This window comes from Mytilus californianus, unplaced genomic scaffold (assembly GCF_021869535.1).
Source record: "Mytilus californianus isolate M0D057914Y unplaced genomic scaffold, xbMytCali1.0.p SCAF_6, whole genome shotgun sequence".
Taxonomy (NCBI): domain Eukaryota; kingdom Metazoa; phylum Mollusca; class Bivalvia; order Mytilida; family Mytilidae; genus Mytilus; species Mytilus californianus.
The window spans coordinates 108,063,309-108,084,792 of NW_026262712.1; the positions used below are offsets into that span (position 1 = coordinate 108,063,309).

The 21,484-nt window shown below is 32.0% G+C and overlaps 1 protein-coding gene across 1 annotated transcript; it reads right to left on the minus strand.

The window, feature by feature from the left end:
* Positions 1–700: 700 nt before the first annotated feature.
* On the minus strand, positions 701–13,363 carry LOC127704272 (sodium- and chloride-dependent glycine transporter 2-like). The gene is made up of 11 exons (XM_052208263.1): positions 13,022–13,363; positions 12,438–12,570; positions 11,068–11,202; positions 10,318–10,421; positions 9,145–9,269; positions 7,392–7,504; positions 6,141–6,269; positions 4,220–4,319; positions 3,067–3,167; positions 2,502–2,672; positions 701–1,069 (listed from the first exon to the last, which is right to left on the minus strand). Exons 1-11 carry the CDS (start codon positions 13,351–13,353, stop codon positions 932–934), a joined length of 1,581 nt encoding a protein of 526 aa, XP_052064223.1. The 5' UTR covers positions 13,354–13,363; the 3' UTR covers positions 701–931.
* Between the last annotated feature and the right edge of the window lie 8,121 nt (positions 13,364–21,484).

The following is a 21,484-nucleotide window of genomic DNA, read 5'->3' on the forward strand; positions in this document are numbered from 1 at the left end:
GCTGCTACTCAGATTTTATGAAACGTCACCAGTGTCTGAGCAGAAAGTTGGTGAACCAGGGTTATGTCAAAGAACATCTCGTCCTTTTTCTAAAAAAAAAGTTCCTCGGAAGATACCAAGACCTTGTTGATAATTATTCCGTATCAACTTCACAAATAATATATGATGGTCTTAAGGTATAGATTCTATGTACTAACGTTGTTTATAATCTTAATTACGTGTTAAAGTGTTCTTTTATTTGACTGTATATTATTTACTTTTACTGTTTAGTCCATTTTTGGTAATATCCTTTTGGCGTGGCTCAGTATTTATACATCCCGTCATTGTGTTATTGTGATATGGTTTTTTTTTGTATTCTTGTCTTTTATATATGACATTTTGTTTTTCTTTGTTGACATAGTGGTTTGTTTTTATAGTGATTAAAATTATAACACAATGTTGACTGCTGTACCCAAATTTTTGACATTTTTACCTAAAATGTCTTGTTTTGTTCACACATTGTTGTCAATATAATGGAATTTTATGCGACTGTCATACAAGTGAGAGGTTAAGCTAGCTATAAAACCAGGTTTTATCCATCATTTTCTACATAAGGAAAATCAGCAATATGTCAGTCATCATGGTATTTTTGTGTGTTGTTATATTGAATTTATATAAAGATATATACACTTTATTAAAAAACAAAAGAAAAACACTGAAATAATAAACATATTATATATTTAGACTTTTCCAGATCGTTCTTGTTAAACAACAACTACAATATGACTTTTAATCGTAGTAGTTTACAGAAAAACCACATATTTGCCAATAAGAATTCTGAAATCCATTCATAGTTATAATTCTTGATATTGGTACATCATTAACTTATATCGAACTCAATGGTAAATACAGTTTGTCAATTGATTTAAATCTGATTCATATTCATCTTACATCATCGACCCAAAAGCGTCAGACTAATTCTTTCTGAATATGTCGGTTTATTCAATACATTCATTTCTATGTATCTCTTTCTTTCATTTTTATCTCCTGGTTGCCACAATATCGTTGGTCGTAAAGAGATTCTAAATTTCTGTAAAACATTAGGATTTGCATGTGTAATTTTGAAATAGATTAAAATTATGTAAAACCTGTGGTGATTGGGACAGTAGTTCTTCCTTTTTCAACTTGGCAAATAATACATATGAAAAGAAGTATGTTTTATGAAATAATTCTATATAATTACTTGACAGCAAATGAGAAAACAATAAGCATAACACATTGGTAAAAGCTTTTTCTTAACCACAGTTAATTTGAGCATGCTTAAAAACAGGGCTTTGATTAACTCCCCATAATGAATGAAAATTATATATTACAATTGAATTTTTAATGAAGAAATAACGGGTATAAAACACAAGTAATACTTAACTTTCAAAATCACATTCTATTTTATTCGAAATCCCATGCAATTGTTTGGTTTTTTTTCTCGGGATTATGATTAAATCACACAGCGAAAACAGTAATCGTGAAGTTATTTTCTTGTTGATAAAACATCTTTAAATATGATATTTAAATATTCTGATTAAAGAATGAAATGTTTTGATTCAAGCGCCACTGATGAGTCTTATGTAGACGAAACCCTCGTCTGTCATACTTTAAATCATAATAAAAATAAGAAGATGTGGTATGAGTGCCAATGAGACAACACTCCATTCAAGTCACAATGTGTAAAAAGTTAACAATTATAGGTCAAAGTACGGCCTTCAACACGGAGCTTTGGCTCACACCGAAAAGCAAGCTATAAAGGGCCCCAAAATGACTAGTGTAAAACCATTCAAACAGGAAAACCAACGGTCTAATCTATATAAAAAACGAGAAACGAGAAACAATTATGAACCACATCAACAAACGACAACCACTGAACAACAGGTTCCTGACTTAGGACAGGTGCAAACAAATGCAGCGGATTTAAACGTTTAAACTGGCGCCAACCTTCACCCTGGTACCTTTGATGATATTTTACAACAACTGGCGGATGCCACTGCTGGTGGACGTTTCGTCCCCGAGGGTATTAGCCCAGTAATCAGCTCTTTTGTGTTGACATGAAATATAATTGATTATTCATTTCTGTAAATTTACTGTTTATAAAATGTAGAATTAATCGAAACACTAAGGTTTTCTACCACCAGGAATAGATTGCCGTAATCGTATTTGAAACCGCTTTTTTTAATTATCGATTTTTAATGTTTTTCAACTTCACATTTGATTTGGCCTTCCAACTGTTTTGATTCGAGCGCCATTGACGAGTATCACGTTGCCTAAACGAGCGTCTGGCGCATTAAAAATCATAAGCCTGGTATTTTTTATGAGTTAATACATGAATGTTTGCCATTTATAAACTGATTAATTTATAAGGCAGGATTGGAGAACTTGTTTGAGGATGGATTGTGCTGAGAGAAAACAATTATGTTAGAGTAAACAAGTGACTTTTACATGTCCAACAGATAGCTTCATATTATACAAACCTCTAATACAGTATTTCCTTCAGACTGTAAAACGGTTATAAAGGCACATATTATAACAGGAAGTAGAGGAACTAAGGCATATATAAACCCAAATACATTAGCTAATAGTGGGTAACTGTAATCTCCATACGTTGGTGATTCATATCGAACCACAATCATAATCAGTAAGATCTAAAAAATATAGCAATATTTACTTCTCCACTACATACATCTTGAAATTTGGTACTGTCGATGGCGTAAAAATCTTTAGTGGAAATTTCAAAATTCCACATTACCTCGATTAAAATCATTAGCTCATGTATGATAATATAAAAGCGAAATAATGGTTGCACATCATAACACAATGTGTGTTTTCACTATCACCAATAATTAATTTCTATAGTGGTGTATTTTTTTTGTATTTCAAAGTTAGAAACACATGTACAAGTAGCTTATAAATTAAAGTGTTTCAACTGCGTAATTATCTCCACTTCATTCCTTTAGCTTTCGGTATTGATTTTTAGGTATTTCGAAATTTTGATTGATTTGTTTATATTATATGTAAGTGACTTCAAAGAAAACTTACAATAAGTAATACTGGCGTGACAAAGCACCACAAAATCCTTATTACAATTGGGATAGGCCGACCAATCATAAGTTCTATATCTCTGGAAAAATTGTTGGCTCCTGAAATTAATGTTTTTGTTACATAATTCATTAGAATAATCAAAATGTCTACTCGTATGTAGAATACGTTTTTTTTTTCTATTTTGATGGAACGAAAAAACGCTACACATTCCTGGTAAAATCTTTTAAAAAAATTGCATGTATCAATTACGACACTACATAAATTTACTGTTACAATCACGAATTTTCTGACCGATACGATGTGTCTGTTTTTAAACACAACAGCGACATGTTTTAGCAGAATGCATAACAGGAGACGCTTACCCTGTCGATGAACCCGGTCTCAATCTTTTTTGAGTTCATTCAATTCTCTCAGTTTTTGTATGTAACCTTGATTTGTCATCTTGATGGATTTATGTGATTAAAAAATTGTTAAACTACTATTGCTTTTACGACTATTGAAACACAATCTTAAAGTTTGTCGACTATTTCGTCTAAAAATCTAGTTAAACCACAGAATATCGAAAGATCTATATGTCTCCACTCCTTATGGTAAATACCAAAAGCATGTCAAATCAAAATAGTTATATGTCTCGAATGGAGAAATACAGAGGTAGAATCTGTTGCTTTTTCTTTGTTCTCTGTAAAAGTGAATTAACGCTGCAAAATGTTTAGCGTTAAAATCTTTCACTGTTTTTCTTATATTTGCAGTAATATCACTTGATGCAGAGTTAAAATTCATAATTTCTCTTTTTGGTCTATATAAAAGAGAATTAACCCTGTAAGACGTATGCGGTATCGTAAAATTGTGTCACTAATTCGCTTATATTCAAGACTTCAAATAATTCTCTTACATTTGAGCCATAAAAAAAGTTAAAAATAGGAATGCAAAGTTTGGCAATCAATTTTTACCATTTTCGTGCTACTTTATAAAATGCTATCGATATACAAATATTCGTTTTCGGAGAATCTGTAAGTCTCCTTTAGACTAGAAAATAAGTTTCAATGAACATTTGGATGGCTAGAAAGCAATATAGCACATTTAAAAGTCTACATTTCTTTGATAGTGGTTTTAAATCTGATTCATTTGTGTCATTGATACAATTTCTTACCATATATCCATCCAAATACCAAACATTCAATTATTCCAAAAATTGGAATACAAAAAGCGGCTATGTACCAGTCCATTAGTTGGAATACATATATTCCACCCTACATAAAAATAAAACATAGGATCAATTGAGTTGTGTATAGAATTAAGTAAAAAGTCAGTCACCATTTATGTTGATTAGATAAATTATAATACCTCTTGATGTGCAATGTTGTTGATTGTTTGTTTTGCCTCGTTGGCGTTAAACCCACAACTAGTTTTATTCAAACAATGTAATACTTTAGTGATTTTCAAGTAACAAGCTAACTCTTATCAAACTTTTATTTTCCGTACCAACGGAACGTAATATTCGAATAGAAAGGCGTGATTTTAACCGAAAGATTTGAACCTTTTATGTATTTCATTTTCAAAATATAGAAAACAAATATTTACAATCTGAATTATGTACATGCAAATAAAAAACTACAAACAGGTTACTTTTTATTACCGGGTTTGTACTATCATGAGCAACACGACGGGTGCCACATGTGGAGCAGGATCTGCTTACCCTTCCGGAGCACCTGATATCACCCCCAGTTTTTGGTGGGGTTCGTGTTGCTCGGTCTTTAGTTTTCTATGTTGTGTTTTGTGTACTGTTGTTTGTCTGTTCTTTTTCTTTTTTAGCCATGGAGTTGTCAGTTTATTTTTACTTATGAGTTTGAATTTCCCTTTGGTATCTTTCGCCTCTCTTTTAACCCTTAAACCGTGTGAAGGACACATATGTCCAGTGTCGACAAACCGTGTCTATCATAACCCACAACAATATTAATTGTCAAAAATTTCTACAACAAAATAATTTAAGTTTTTAGATTATTCCAGACAGAAAAAACGAGTATCGTTGTCTACATAATTAATTCAAGAAATGGCAACATAATTATTTTATTTATCTGAACGATATTTTGTGTAAGTCTTTGTACAACGTAAAATAAATACCAGGGGAGGATACAGACGTTTTAGCAGGGGAATGGACCTCAAGGTTCCTGCTGATAGGGGAATTCTAGTCTTTTTACATGATTTAAAAAAATAAAAGAAATGTGGACAGCCGATGAATACCGTACCTGGCGTAATGTTTCCGTTTGATTGGTTAGAATTGTAAAATCTTTTAATATTGTCATTGTCGGTACAAACATTTATTAAACCGTAAAAAAATATATTACCTTTTTTTATTTTACATTTACTTGTGGTACTGATTAATTATGTCTATACTTACAATTGTGTATTAGAGTGCGAATAGCTATTTAGTTTGCTAATGAAATCCCCTGTATTTATTAACAATAATATGATAAAAGAAGGAACCTTATAGTGTCACTGTTGTAGCACTAACGGGCATTGTTAACAAATCTGAAGTTGGTTAAAAAAAACTATTTATTTGCAAACTTATCACAAGGTTTTTTAAGATGATATGTAATGAACTAAACAGACTATCGTTGTTAGATATTTTATGAACATATGCGCTGGGAGTTATCATAATTAATAGGCCGTTTCTAATAAGCTCCTGGTAAATTTTGATCCTCCTTATTGAATTTTCCTGCAGAAATGTTACATGCAAAATTACCATAATATTCATGTAGTATTTATGGTTATAGAGTTTTATAGTTAAAATAGCAAGGGATAAAACCTTATGTAGATGATGTTCTTAATCGATAAAACGTAGGACTTCCTTTTTTATCTTTGGCACCAGTAAATTCAATCTAGTGCTTATTTAACGAATGACTAGTGCATGTCATATAAAAGTTCTATATGTGGTTCAATTGTATATTGGGAAAACCAATTCTGCTCTTTCGCCATTTGAAAACGTCCAAAACCGTGTAATATGATAATAGCTTATTTTGATCTAATAATTTAAAAGTGTTTACCTCTGCTGGCACCAATAAACTAATTACCTGAAAGCAAAAGGGCAGTCCCAACAAAAAGAAAGCCGCCATCAAAACGGCAGTAAACATCATTCTTCGTTTCCTTATATACCGGAAACTGTCACAGAAAACTGCAATTATAGGCTCAATACCTGCAAACTAAATAACATTTGCAACTGCAAAATTGTTAAAATAAGTGTTTAACAGTTTCAATTGCAAAATATTTCTGTTGTATTATGATGGCGGATACAAGTCAAGATATAAACAGCCAATCGTAGCTGTAAATATAGTGAAAATTGAGTCAGAACAGATGCGTCAACGGGGCAAGTATCTTCAGCTATGCGTGCATACCTCATCGTGTTATACCATAGTCGAATCTATCAGCAAATGTCAAGACCAAGTACATGATACAATATGTAAGAATGGTAATATGGTCGAATCTATGACAGTTTAAACATGTCTATAGCAAGGTGAGAAGTTAAGATATTGTAACTATCAGCTACTTCGGGATAAAAAGTGTAAACATTACTGTGGAATGATTTGTTGTTCTTCCTCATATCATACCTTCTCCTTTGAACTGTCGGACAACACGAGTATGATATCTGCTGAAAATGAACATAACTTGTTTTAATTTGACACCCGTGGTTTTGCCCTCTGGTGGAAGAATGGTAACGAGTAAAACTTGGTAAGGGTCAAATTGATAAGGGTTAGGTAAATTTACGATACCGATTTCAGTGCGCACAGTAAATGCTTCTGAAATAACGGATACGCTCGAAAACTTCAAAGTCTAGGAAGCCAAATACATACCATCCAAAACTGTTTACGGTCAGCTTAGTGGCAGAGAAGCAACCATAGATTTAACTCATTTATACAATTTGCAAAACTGAAAATTGTTTAAAAGTGTATCAAAAGTAGTTAAAAATATCCTTCACTAAGAGAAATGTTAGCTATCAATAGTGGAATATCAACCTGATAACGAGCAAAACAATTTTGAAGGTGACCGCAAAGATTGATATTATTAGCCCCCTCTTTTCTTACTGTGTGATATTCGATAGTTTTGGTCAAGTTCAAAGGTAAGTGTATTTCAAGTTAAGGTTAAACTGCCATTTAAATAATCAGATATGACTATTGTCTTTTTAAGGTACTTCTGTGCAGCAGTCATTGTTTTTAATATTTACAAAATTGTGATTTTTGTATACTGTATCCTTCAAAATGTACTCCACATCAAAATCAGATACATGCGCAAAATGCTACTTGATAAAAAATCTTGTAGTTACTTACTTGCGAATCTAGCCCTATAGTCAATATCATGATAAAGAATATAGCAGCCCATAGATTTGGTAGTGGCAGTTTGGCTACGACTTCTGGATATGCTACATAAATCAGACCAGGCCCTGAAAAAAACATTATGTATTAATGTATTAACCCAACTAGACTGGTCGTCTTACATCACAACTTCTATACTATTAAACGAGAAGACCTCATTTTGTGTGTCGCTTCTCTTCCTTCCCCAATAAATTAATCATCATGCCTCTGTGTCCTATAGGTACCATGCATAGTCGCATTTGTCATCCATTCTTATAATTACTCAGTTTGGGTTATTTTGGGAGAAAAACGAAGAAAAAGGCGTCCGGATATTGTTTCCGTCATCAGACCGACTTTTAAGTCATACCCAAGACTTCCGATTTTAAACTTAAAAAGAGGGGGTAAAGGGCTATTTTCGTGAAACGTGTTTTGCCACTTTTTATTTCACGTGCAGCCGTGAAAAAGGTTCGTTATGCACCGTGTTTCTTGAAATCGATAAAAAGATCAACGTGCAAGAAATTTTTAATTGTTCGCTCATCGTGAAATGGCAATTTTATTTCGCGTTCTTCCGTGCAGATACCACCCCCCCCCCCCCCCCTTTTACTCCCCTCTTTAAACATAATTTTCATAATTACTCGGGGACAGGACAATTATTTTCGCGTTATTCTGCATGTATACTATGATTATAATCCTATAATATATAGAGACTCTCTATATAATATAGCAGTGATCGCCGTGGAGAAGAAACTTTGAATTGATAGTTAATAGCAAATACAATTTATTTATATTATATGTATGTCCATAGTATACAGAAACGCGAAAATCAGGGAATTTAACAGAGAGAAAAAAAATAACGGACTTTGGAAAAAAGGGAGAGGGCTTAAAATAATTGTCCTGTCTCCAAGTGCCTATGACTCAGTTTGATACCTTTTCTGAAATTCTCCAGACATAAAATCTTTTACAAAAATTCATCCTACAACAGTTTACATACTTTCAACCAAGCTCTAAATACCCGCGAATTCGCGGGTGTGTTCTAGTTACTTTGAATTGAATAGCTTTGGTATTTGATGCAGTTTAAGAATTCAAGCATCTTTCATAAATTTCGTCGGTTTTGAGAATAATTTTAAATCGTTTTTTTCTGGTATCAAAGGTGCATGTGTTTTAAAAATGATTATACTCAACAGAAAGTTTGTTGTTGTATTATATTCTTACTTGTAATTTCTAAGGAAAATCCTGCTTCTAAGATATAAGGTTTTGTCTGTCAAGCTGAGTGGCGTTTCAGTTTCGGTATGTACGTCCCATTTTATGTTACGTTTTATCATCAGATTCAGGTGCAATATACAATATCATCAAAAATTGATTATTCTATCAAGAACCTAAGACAAATTTCAAAGGACAATGTGACAACAAAGGTGTTGACATAGCTGTCGAAGTTCGGTGGAAATTGGTATTTTGTTTTCATTGATGGCATGATGTCGCCGTGTAACTTCATTACAAAATGTAATAAAAACCATTAAATATCAAAAGCATATGTTAAAAGGATGGCATAAACTAGATTTAATTTTTCATTTTAACATTACGTTTTAGTCTTTGGTTGTCTTTATATTTACCTGATTCAACGACATCTGCTATGTCAACACCGTTGGAATGTGCCATAAATCCAAGATTTACCTGATTTAACGACATCTATGTCAACACCGTTGGAATGTGCCATAAATCCAAGATTTACCTGATTTAACGACATCTTCTATGTCAACACCGTTGGAATGTGCCATAAATCCTAGAACAGAAAACACAACAAATCCACCAAAAACACTGAAACCTTCTCCCATTGTAATCAGCATCACAGAATCTCTGTAAAGCATATGAATTATGCTAATTATAAAGTTTTTAAAATCACTTTTGCTCCAAAAATTCATAGCAAAGAAATACCGTTTATGTTAGTGTATGTGTGTCATTCAAGTTACACAGGTCATGGTTGCAACTTTTTCTATTTTATTATTGAAAACAATTTTGTCAAAACGTTACAACCACTTGAGAGTCTTACCAATCTCAATAGATATTTATTTGGAAAAATATCTCAACTCACTAGCGACATATTTTCGCAGTCTTAGATCTTTAGATACCAGTATAGTCGTCTGATCTATAATTTTACAGAGTTTTTCTTATTCCCGATTGTGATATTTTGACTTAATGTGACTGAATTCGCCTGACCAGGGCAGTGGTGTAACAGCTATACAAACTGTAAAAATCAGTTGAAAAAGGGTCTGACTCATCTAATCGACACGAAAGCTAACTATAAGTAACAAATAAATTATGATTTACCAGACTTAAATATCAAACAGTACACATCCAATGAAATTCGTGTAAAGACGTCATAAACAGTTTGAGCCAAAAAAGCATGACATCATGCAACAAAAATATAAGTATCGACATGATATCGCCCTCTAGGTGTTCATAACTGTATAGCATTACACATTGAGTTATGTTTTGATTTATTGAAAACAAAATCAATGTTAGTAAGAATAACTCTTGCTTCTTGTTAACATAGAATCGACTATGATTTATCTGAAACCACTAGATATGTCTTACCAATTACACCATAATATAACAAAATTTACTTTTCCTCACATCTTTTGATACAGCTTGAGTGTCCTGTCTTTTTGTCAGAATATACTTTTTTTAATGAGAGTAAGATAAACTTACTTACAAAAAAAATGTATGGCACCTTGCCTGACTTTTTAAAACAGATGTCACTTTTTTTGTCGCCTATTTTAAAAAAAATATTTAAGGTTCATTTCAACTTTGATGATCAAAAAGTGTGATTTTTCGAAGATGGAATGACCTTTAATTGCTCTCTGAAAATTTGTTTTGATTTCTACATGGTTTTGTAAACAATTACCTAAGACAGTTATTGTTGAATTTATTATAACTCGCCATAGTGATTAGAGGTCCCCAGCAAACACATGTTGAATAAAATACTTGAATTGCTGCCTCAATCCATACCTAAAACACATACGAAATAAAAACAATTAAATAAATTAAAATGTATTAAATCCTTGTTTTGTAAGAATTTTATCATTAAGTCCAATAATAAATAATTCCAACAGGTATCATTATTTGCAATTGTTTTTCATAAACATTGTTTTAAATTATTGGTTTGCATGCCTTGATTCATTCAAATACGCTTATCAAACAACCTGGTATGCAAGTGTGAAACAACAATACAACGTTGAAAATGTACCGACTAGCTTTCATCAAATATCTTAGAAAATGTAGAAGATTACCCGTACATTTTAGGAGCACCGAATATCTTTCTCTGTTTGGTCATATATCTTATTGCCAAAACTGGAGCGAAGATTTTTTTTTAGTGCTCGTTTTTTCAATACACCTGTTTTTCATGTTCCGTAAACTTGTCTCGTTGCAATTGATTTCTTTTGTTTGTGTGTTGCCGTTGTATTTATGTTTTGATATCCATTAAAATATAATTGGTTCTTTATCTTCTATCTGTTATGTATACTTAAAACGAAGAAATGCCTGGATAGAATAGAACCTTTTTGCTATTATGGTGAACACACATCGACATATATATAAAGCTTTAAAGGTTTTGCGTAAGGAAACGCTAATTTTTATGTTTGGTTTATTGCATTACCTGTGGTTCACCTATTCTAGTAAAATTAGGATATATGTAATATCGTATACCATTTATCGCTCCTGGTAATGTTAAACCTCTGACTAACAAAATAATCATTAGAATATACGGTAATGTAGCTGTCACATAGACTACCTGAAAAATAAGGTATGCATTCAGTAAACATTATATAAGACATGCACAAACGTTCGTATTATACTGTACATTAGTCCAAGATTGATCTGACGTCTGACGGTCTTCAGGACTTGTTGGGTACATGGGACTGAAACTCATGACCCCAGCAATTCTTGATAATACCGCCAAACGTCAGAGCAATCTCGGACTAGACGTGTTAAACTAAAACTAAAAAAAAAACTATGACATCGATTTCCTTGCGTACAAAACGTGTTTCTGGAATAAAACTCATTAGGTACCAAGAATTAGGAAAGCAAAATATATAGAACGTATGAGAACATAAAATCAGACAAAATTACAAATCAGTCAAGGTCAACTAACAGTTTTAAGAGCAAACATAACTTCAACATTGAGATAAGGAACACATGCACATAGGCAAATTCTTGAAAGAACATCAACACTTCGAAATCGAAATCTAAGTTAGGCATTTTTTAATATCAAACTGTATATTTAATGCAAGACTATTTGATTTCATAGCACACGATTCGAAGTAGGGATTATTTGTCAGATGATGGGAGTGAACTCAACTAGTAGAACCATCACCAGTTAACGTGGAAAAATTCCATTTTTCTCATTCGTCTCAAATGACTTGAAAATGAATCTATCTCATTGAGAAAAATATACCAAATTTCCTACTTTGTATGATCATAGATATAATAGCCATTGGCTATTATATCTATGGTTAATCAATATGATATCTCTGTCATATTTAAACTCTAATGTTTCTATTGCTTTCTGTATTTTCCTTCTTTCTTTTTTTTTTATTCATTTCAACTTCAGCACTCTTTTAATGTTTCTTCGTTCCTTAATAATTGAGAAATTCAAATGGCAAGCGAATGATGTAAACCATTTCGCGATCATGATCTAGCTGATAACGTAATAAATAAAAAAATTTAGAAGTACGGTTAAAATAAAGAACTTGTCTCAATTGTTTCATTGAAAACTACCGAACATACATCCTTTGAATATGTTATTGTTAATGAAACAAATGCTTAATACCAGATGAGATTTTAGTCGTCGATATTTCAGTTGAATAAATAGTCAATATTTTACACCGAAACTGACTGTATAAACATAAAATCATAGGCTTAAATCAGTGGTCAACCGTCATTTGCCATAGCAATAGTGACCCAAGCAATGCAACACTATAATGTCATTAAACAAAACAAAGTAAGATAGGCACCTAGAATACTTACTTTCCCAACGGATTTTATCCCTTTCATTAGACATAGAAATAGAACAACCCAGGATACGAACAGACAAATAAGTATGTTTAAATTCAAACTTCCCATTTCCTCTATTCCTTTCGACATGTCTAATACTTTATATCTGAAATATGAAGCAAAAATATATAAACCGAGACACAGAGAATAGTACAAAACATGATTGGTATTTTTGTGCAATGTCCACTGGTTTACCTAATATAGCTCATAGGGTCGAATGCACAAGGATTCATAAAGATGACCCCATGCTTTTTAAAGACTTTAATGTTCTGAACTTAAAGACCCTATCTTATCCATAAGTGTCATATAACGATTTTTGCGCTAGAAGGCTACTTTTTTTTAACGTCCTGTAAAAGAGTATAATTGTTATGTGGGGAAAAGAACAAATACGTGGTCACATTTCGACACACATACATACATTTAATAATATATTCACGAAAGACGGGCGCAGAAACTGTTTGCAACTATATGATATGTCCATCATGTTTAAGGGATGTGGATCGTAAAAAACGAGTTTCAAACTATATTTGTTTTTCTTACTTATTAATCTCACTTACTGCCAAAATTCTTCTTGACTTGATATTCGGTCAATGGAAAAGTTTCCGTAAGATGATGAGTTAGAAATTGTACTATTAACATCACTGAAGTTTTTCGCTAACGAAAGACTTGAATGCACTTCGGTATTATTTATATATCCCACTTTACGAGAATAATTATCATTGCGTAACGACGTAATTGGTCCATTGTAACATAGCTCTGTATTCCAAGCATTACCACATGTTGTCCAAGGTAGTGGTGATATAAAAGAATTGTAAAGATAGTATACTGTCCACGTGACCACCATGACGTAATATAAAGCACACACAACGTTTAGGATCACCATACCCATGCCAACGCCTGCAAATGAAGTTAGAAATAGATAGTAGAACAAAATAAAATGGGTATTATATATATGGTCTCTTATTTACTCTTTTACAATGTGCACTAAGTTTATTAATGAAGACCATTAAAAAAAAGAAAATTCAGAAAAATAATTTAAGACATTCAAGTTCTTTTACGATTTTTGAATTCGTTTAGAACAAAAACGCTTTTTGACGAAGATAATACCATAGCATGATAAGGGTTGTAAACGCGAGAACTAACAAATGAGAAAAACTAAACATTTCAAATATCTTTCTACCGTAAAAAGATATTTCAAAAATTCAAACGACTCTTGTATAGATTTTACAACCATTTTTTATTTGTTAAATACTTATTTCTATTCCTGTACATCAATGCTGTATGCACACTGAAGGATATGTAATAAATGCACATTTTTATACGGGTAATTTCAATCTGATTTGAAGCACCCGATAGCTTAAGATTTTTCTTTACGTTCAAAACACACAGGCAAACAGTTTGACGCTCAACTTTCTGACAAGAGAAAAGGGGAAACAATACGATGAATCGTCATTTTTATCTGGGTGTTAATTTTGATTTAACTTAAATAAAAATATGTGATGGATTTGAGATTGAAATGCTAATTATCCATATCCGTGAACGAAACCTAAATAACAAAAGCGGAACTTTAAATTTTCAGATTTTCTGTTTGGTAGTATAATTCTTAACAACTTGTGACATTTTGTTTCAAATCATTTCAAATTTTCCGTTTTCTCTTTTCACAAATCATACAATAATTGCTGCGTTCGTCCTTATCAATTAGAAACTTTTTTCGATGGCTGATATTTTTAACCATGTTGACTTTCCAGTGTAAATGCAGAAAATGTGTTCTTGCTTCTCTTTAAAAGAAATAAAATAACAATACATATATTCTTATCAAATAATGACGCAAAGCTGTACTTGTATATACTTAACTTTAAATAAGGGACACACTTCCCAACATTGAACTGTGCTCCGTGCAGTGAACTGTCCAAGTGACACCTCCAGAAAAAACAACGGAAACGCTATGAAAATACAGCATATCACGAACGGGAATAAAAATGCACCTGAAACAATTGTATTTCAATATTAATTACATTCTGCCTTTAAAAACCATAATTAATCCGCATTGATTTTAGTTTAAATATATGTTATACATTAGGGAACATATTTTCCAATGTTTATCTGTAATTTCGTATTTATCATGAAATAGATCTAGCAGAGTTCTGTTTATTTTTGTTTGTTTTGGAGGGTTTTTATAGCTCAAAAGTTATAACCTTAAAACTTATTTTAAAAGTGTGTGTGTGTGTGGTAGTTAAATCTTAAATTAAAGATATCAAAGATAAAGAGATCTTGTGAAAAGCTCAGTAGGTCAGTAGTGAATATGATGTCGTGCAATTGCTTTCTTTGAGTGTTAGTTAAGAACACTCGGGTCATTCATTCACCTTCTCTATTTTTTGCTGCGCTATATATATGTATGTCTATAAAGCCGTCCAAGATGTATATCATGCAAGGCAACTGATACAACTATAATAATTGTAACAGACTAGATAATTATAGAACTATAGAACTGTATAATTAACATTGTTTTCCTACACAGACTGACCTAGCTTTTACTGTGCGAATGTGAAGAAACAATTAATGTCGAGCGAACTATTTCCTGAGCGGTTTAAACAAATTATTAATTATTTATAAAATAAAACAAGATGATAAATATGTTTATGATTTTGGATTTTATTCATAAATTTATATGTATAATCTTTCCAGTTTTAACATTTCAGCGACTTGGTGGTTATTTTAGATAACAGTTTTGCAAATTAAAGTCTCCTTGGTAAAGCTAAGGAAGCTAAAAACATATATTTTTGGAGCTTAAAACTCAAAAGTGTCTAAGAAAAACACTTATAACCATTTAAGGTCATTTTCGCCTGAAGGTCTCCGAAGGACTATTAACTTTTCCGTTAGTCTCGTTGCACCAGAGTTATCGTTCTTACTGCGAACAACATATGCATATGGAGCAGACTACTTTTCCGTTAGCAAAATTACCCAGTCCGATAACATCCTGGCAACATTCGCTTGATGGTCAATACAGTAAAAAAATATTCTTTTTTAAAATATTTCTTTATTACCGATTTGTTCAATGTCTTAATTTTCTAAATATCCTATTAATCTTAGATTGATTAATTTCTAAAATGTGTGTTTAAACATAATTTGGCAGAATTACAGAATGCTGTACTTGCGATACAAGAAAAAAAAAATTGTTTATCTTAATTTGTAGATTTAAAATGATTAACATGTTCTGAACATACTAATGTTTCAGGAATCCAGTTGCGGAGCATTTTATAAAAGGCGACTATTGTATTTTTCCTAATGCATTCCTTTGGATAAATTTCCGCAGTAAAGTTAGAATATTCTTGATTATTTAGAGCAAAAATATCATCAAGGTTACGGTAAATGTTTTTAAATTTATCAATTAAATGTAATTTAGATGGATCTTTACTGAGTTTAGCCATAAACTGTTATTCATAATAATACAGGAACAAGTCTGCTATTAAAGGGTGCAATTGGTGCTCATAGGAATCCCTACAACCTATCGATAAACATTATTGCCGAAACGTACATAGATGTTGTATTGTCAAGAAGAAAATTTACATCATGAATCATGAAATATTCATAGTTTTTATGTGGCTAAAAATCTTTCAGAATCGTTCCCATGGTACTCAAGGCACTATAGTAAAACACACACATGAAAGTAAAAGTAGAAAAAACGTCTTTTCTACCCACAAATATTATAATAATAATAAAGACTAGAGTAGCTGACCACAATACTTATCATATATCTGTATTTTTAACACGACGTCTTCCAGGAAAAAGTAAAACTAATGGATTCAATAGTGAAATTGTTCTGTTCATATCAAGTGGCAAAATGAACGTCAAAACCCTCGTAGAAATCAAAAGGAAATGCCCTTGTAGTTTGCAAAAGAGATTATTTCAAAGAATAAAACGATAAGATGACCATCGTTATATCCTTCATCAGAATCAGTTTGGACACATACAACTGCAGAAAACAGTTAATCGGTTGATGACCTTTTGATGAACTGTCTCGTATCTAAAGCAAACACGTATTTGTTCATTCGCATATGTTACACTTTCCCAAACAATATATGTCAGATCGAACCTTGTACTTGATACATACTTCATAAGTTGAGATGAACTTTTGTTTACGAGAAAGTGGTCACTCTGTATTAAAGCTATAAAGATAAGTGACGCTTTCCATTTTTTACAAAAGCGTTCTTTCTTACTTAATCTACAAAGAAAGTATTTCTTGGAATTGGCATCTCTACTGTAAAGCAACAACATCTAAATTTACATATTGTATATTCCTTATAAAATAAGAAGATGTGGTATGATTGCCAAGGAGATAACTAGCCATCAGAGACTAAATGACGTAGATGTTAGCAACTATATATCATCGTACGACAGTCAACAATGAGCAAAACCCAATATCGCATAACGAGCTATAAAAGACCCCGACATGACAAAATGCAAAACAATTCGAACGAGAAAACTAATTTATATTATCAAAGTTTAACTTCTGTCCTCTCTCATGGCATTTTTGCAGCCCAACACAAATAAAATAGAAAAAAATCCAAGAAATAGCCATACGATTTATTTATCATGACCATAATAGTACATACGATGAGCTTTTGATAAGGTCTAAAAGTTCTAAAAATTACAACTTTAAAAGTAAAAAGACTAAGAACAATGGCACTTGAGGCATATAAAATCTTGCATTAGGAGAGACCCTCTTATTGTGCTGTTATATATATATATGTACCGACTCTAAAAAAAAGCTTTTGATTTGATTTGATTTGACAAAGATCGGAAAACATCGTAGGCGGGTATAAAAACATGAAAATTAGGACAATATGAAATGAAAAAAGACCCTCCTAAACTTCCTTTGAATATTATGCAAACAGTCTGTTAAATGTATTTTAATAACAATTTACTCCAAAATGACGTATCAAATTACAGATAACTTTTTGTTGATTGATTCATTTTCGATTCACGCCGCATTAGCGCAGAAGGCTTTTTCGCGACGAAAAAAAATATTTGCATTTTCTAAATCAAGTCGTATACATCTTAAGTTTGACTTCACAAAAACTGTTGATAAGTTACGGTTAGATCACTCACCGCCACCGTTTCTCATGCATAAGTAAGGAAATCTCCAGAAGTTTCCCAATCCAACAATATAGCCAAGCATGGATAGAATAAATTCTATTTTCTTGTCCCATTGTTCACGGTCAATATCTGAACTTTCTTCTGATATCGAATCTGTTTCTGTGTTTAAATTATCTTCCAAGTCGAAATCATGTTTTTCTTTTACCTCCATGCTTAATGTCTGTTGTATATATGTTACTACATAGATATATCTAATTAAGCTTCTGTATCAGTATTTATGTGACCATAATCACGTGATATCTTCTACACCCGTGTGATCAATTAAGTATGAATTAGATTTAGCCCCATGCTATGATGTGCTCCAAGTGATAGTTTACGAAAAAATAGATTGATTGATTGTTGGCTGCTTAACATTCAGTGGCAAATATTTCATGCAAATTCAGGGCGAAAAAAAAAGGGCAAGGAAACTAAGGACGATAATTATGAATGGATTCTACTTAGCTTATTGTGTATGTTAACAAATAAAGTTAACAACACAGCTTCCTTTTTAAATTTCCGAAACTCTTAAGTACTACTAATTTTAATTTTAATGCAAACTGAGGGTCTGGATGGGAAAAGGGGGGGGGGGGGGGGGGTCCTTCATTTCTGTATTTCTTTTTTAGGCCATTTTTCCCTATTCTTTATACATTTTGCCCATTATTCTCTATTCCTTATAATTTAGCACCTGATTATTCTCTATTCTTTATTTTTTTTTGTCCATTTTTCCTTATTCTTTATATTTTTTGCCCCTTATTCGCTATTCTGTAAATCCCTATCCACACTCTCATACATTATAATGGTATATGATGTACATTGAACCTTAAGAGATATGTATGGGACCTGTATCAACACATTACTTTCAGCTGTCCCTTCTCAGTTTTAGGGCATGAAAAACATGGAAGTTAGACAATATGAAATCAAAACAGATTCGTCATGCAAATAGATATTATTGAACCTGTATTTTACAATTGCTATTTGCAAATATTGGTGGAGAACAAAAAAACAGGATAAAACAAGTTTGTAACATAAATTACATTTTTTCTTTTGAATTTGCTTAAAAAGGGCGATGAGGGAAAACCATGGACTATTATCTGCAATTTGATGTTGTACCATACTTTGATTTATTGGTTGATTGTTGGTTGCTTAACGTTCACTGGCAAATATTTCATGCATGTTCAGGACGAGTAATACTTTGATAACTAAACATGAAACCATACTAGAATATAAAAGGAAATTAGGCGGCTTAGCTATAGTACAACATGTTCATTTTGATGTTATTCCATGACTGAAGCTTCACCCCTATTTTCTGAAATCTCAACTATTTAGGAAACTGAACAAAGATTAACTGCGTGAGAAAAAAACTCATTTGTTATATTTGTGTTGTCTTAAGTGTTTGGTAATAATCGTTCAAATTGTTTTGCCACCTCTCAAAAATTTGTATAAATATGATTTTAAATGAGACCAATTAACCAACCCTACAAAAAATAAGGAAAAAACATATGGTAAACCATTATGTTTTTTAATAATACATAAATGTAGATATAATTTTCGTTAAAATTGTTTTTAAAGGTCTGCTGAACGTGAATTAATGAATCAAATTTAATAACGAAGCCGTTTGTACGAAAAGCTAAAAGGTAAATTTTCAAATAAAACGAACAACCTGTAAAACAAGTTGCTTTCTTTAAAAAAAGAAATACAATCGTGAACCTATAAGTGCATGTTTGGAATGAAAGATCAGATAATTGTTTTATAAAGATGCATCGTTTCTTTTTTTATATAAGATGTAGATAAACTGACATGGATTCTTAATGAAACTGATGTTCTATGTTGGGCATAATGTTCTTGTTAAAGAAATAATTTCTCACTCTCCCATCCCATTACATCATGATAAATAAGAAGCAACCACTGTATGTTAATTCCTTTCGGAGGTACTATTTTGGGAATTAGAGGTAGCTTCCTGGCTGAAGTCGAAATGTAACTGTGAAAACAGTCTTTGTTGTAAAGAAGTTTAAAGAAATGAATCATGATTATCTGTTTTTGTAGCCAGTTTGAAAATAGGGCCTAAACTATATTCTTATTTGTTAATTCCGAACTAAACCATTTTGGAAAACCAATATGGTTTGGTCATTGGCTATCATATTCAAGATATGCTTGATCTCAATTTATTTATACCCCAGGCAACAAACCCAAATCATGTATTTAGAGTAGAAACAGTTTGAAACCTAAACTTTATACTTAAATCAGTTTTACTTCCATGGTTCAAACAAATCTCACTTTTTCATTTTATAACTTGTCCTTTTGTAAATTAGCCAAAATATAATGTAGTTGTTGATTTGTTGTTTTTATACGAGTGTGTGACAGACAGAGTAAAGCAGGAATAACAGTGCCAATTCAGTATAGCTCATGTCCAGTACGCAATTTAAAAATCATTTTTTGCAATCGCATGTCCGTTGAATACGGATAGTGATTTTAAGAAAAAATAATTTGTTATTAAGTTGCGCTATTTTTTCTTATGAATACAAACGTTTTTGTATCGTCTTATTTGTTATGATATCGTCCTATTTTGTCGCCAGAAACGCTCTAAGCCTTTGTCAACTAGACACTCTAAATTCGCTATACACATCTCTAATTTTATAAAATAATCTGGAATAGATAATATTCATCTTCCTGTTATTATAATTCTTTGGACAATTGCTAATATTTTTTCGCAACCACATACCGTTAGTAACTTAAGTATAATAGTTTTTAATCCAAACATCGAGGAATAGATCAGACCTCATTGTTTTACTTCATATAAAAATAAAAAGATGTGATATGATTGCCTTTGAGACAAAACTCCACCAGAGACCAAGTGACGTAGAAGTTAACAACTATTGTCAACGTATGGCCTTTAACAATGAACAAACTCCATACCGCATAGTAAGCTACAAAATGCCCCGAAATGACAAATGTAAAACAATTCATACGAGAAAACTAACTGCCTGATTTCATTGCGTTGTCTTTTTTCCCTTATTTATATGTTGATACAAATGTAGTATGTACACTAAAGAGATTTATCCTGCCGAACTGACTTTAAATGAAGCTAATACTAACGATGAATACTGCCCTTTCCTGGATCTTGATATATTTATATTTAACGGGAAGCTTAATACCAAAATTTATGATAAAAGAGATTACTGAAAAATTATTACACCAGGGTTTTCGATATCACAAACTGGTCAAAACATTTACTAAATTTTATCATCGGTACAAGGACATCATTCGTAAATATAAATCAACATGCAGACATCTTATACGTTCAGGTATTTCACATCCAATATTGTATGGTAATATTCTTTACAAAGCACAAAAATGTCGGCATTCACCTCAAAAGCTAACCAAACCTTTAAACAGACTTATTCGGAAGGATATAGTTACGATACTGTTGTCAAGTCATTAAGGATTGCATATTTTGGTATTAATATTGATTCACTCATAGGGTCTTTGCATCGGAAATAAACACATTTATTTTAAAACCAGTTGTTGACATGATACGGGTTATGTTCTTCTCATATATTTTATGATGGTATGATACTAAACCCCTAACGGGAGGGATTGTACTTGATTTTCATATGATGAAGACATAATCTTTCAATCAGTTTAATTGAGGTCTGGAGCTGGCATGTCAGTAACTGCTAGTAGTCCTTTGTTCATTTATGTATCATTGTCATTTTGCTTAGTTTCTTTTGTTACCTATTCTAACATCGGACTCGGACTTCTTTTAAACTGAGTTTTACTATGCGTGTGTTTCTTTATTCTACATTGGCTAGAGGTATAGGGGGAGGGTTGAGATCTCACAAAACATGTTTAAACCCGCCGCATTTTTGCGCCTGTCCCAAGTCAGG

Excerpts from the sequence above, each read along its gene's own strand:
- LOC127704272 (XM_052208263.1), bottom strand. The coding sequence starts at position 13,353 with ATGGGTATGGTGATCCTAAACGTTGTGTGTGCTTTATATTACGTCATG. Across the intron at positions 12,571-13,021 it reads AGTCAAGAAGAATTTTGGCA|ATATAAAGTATTAGACATGT; the intron begins GTAAGTGAGATT and ends TTCATATTTCAG. Across the intron at positions 10,422-11,067 it reads CTAGAATAGGTGAACCACAG|GTATGGATTGAGGCAGCAAT; the intron begins GTAATGCAATAA and ends TATGTGTTTTAG.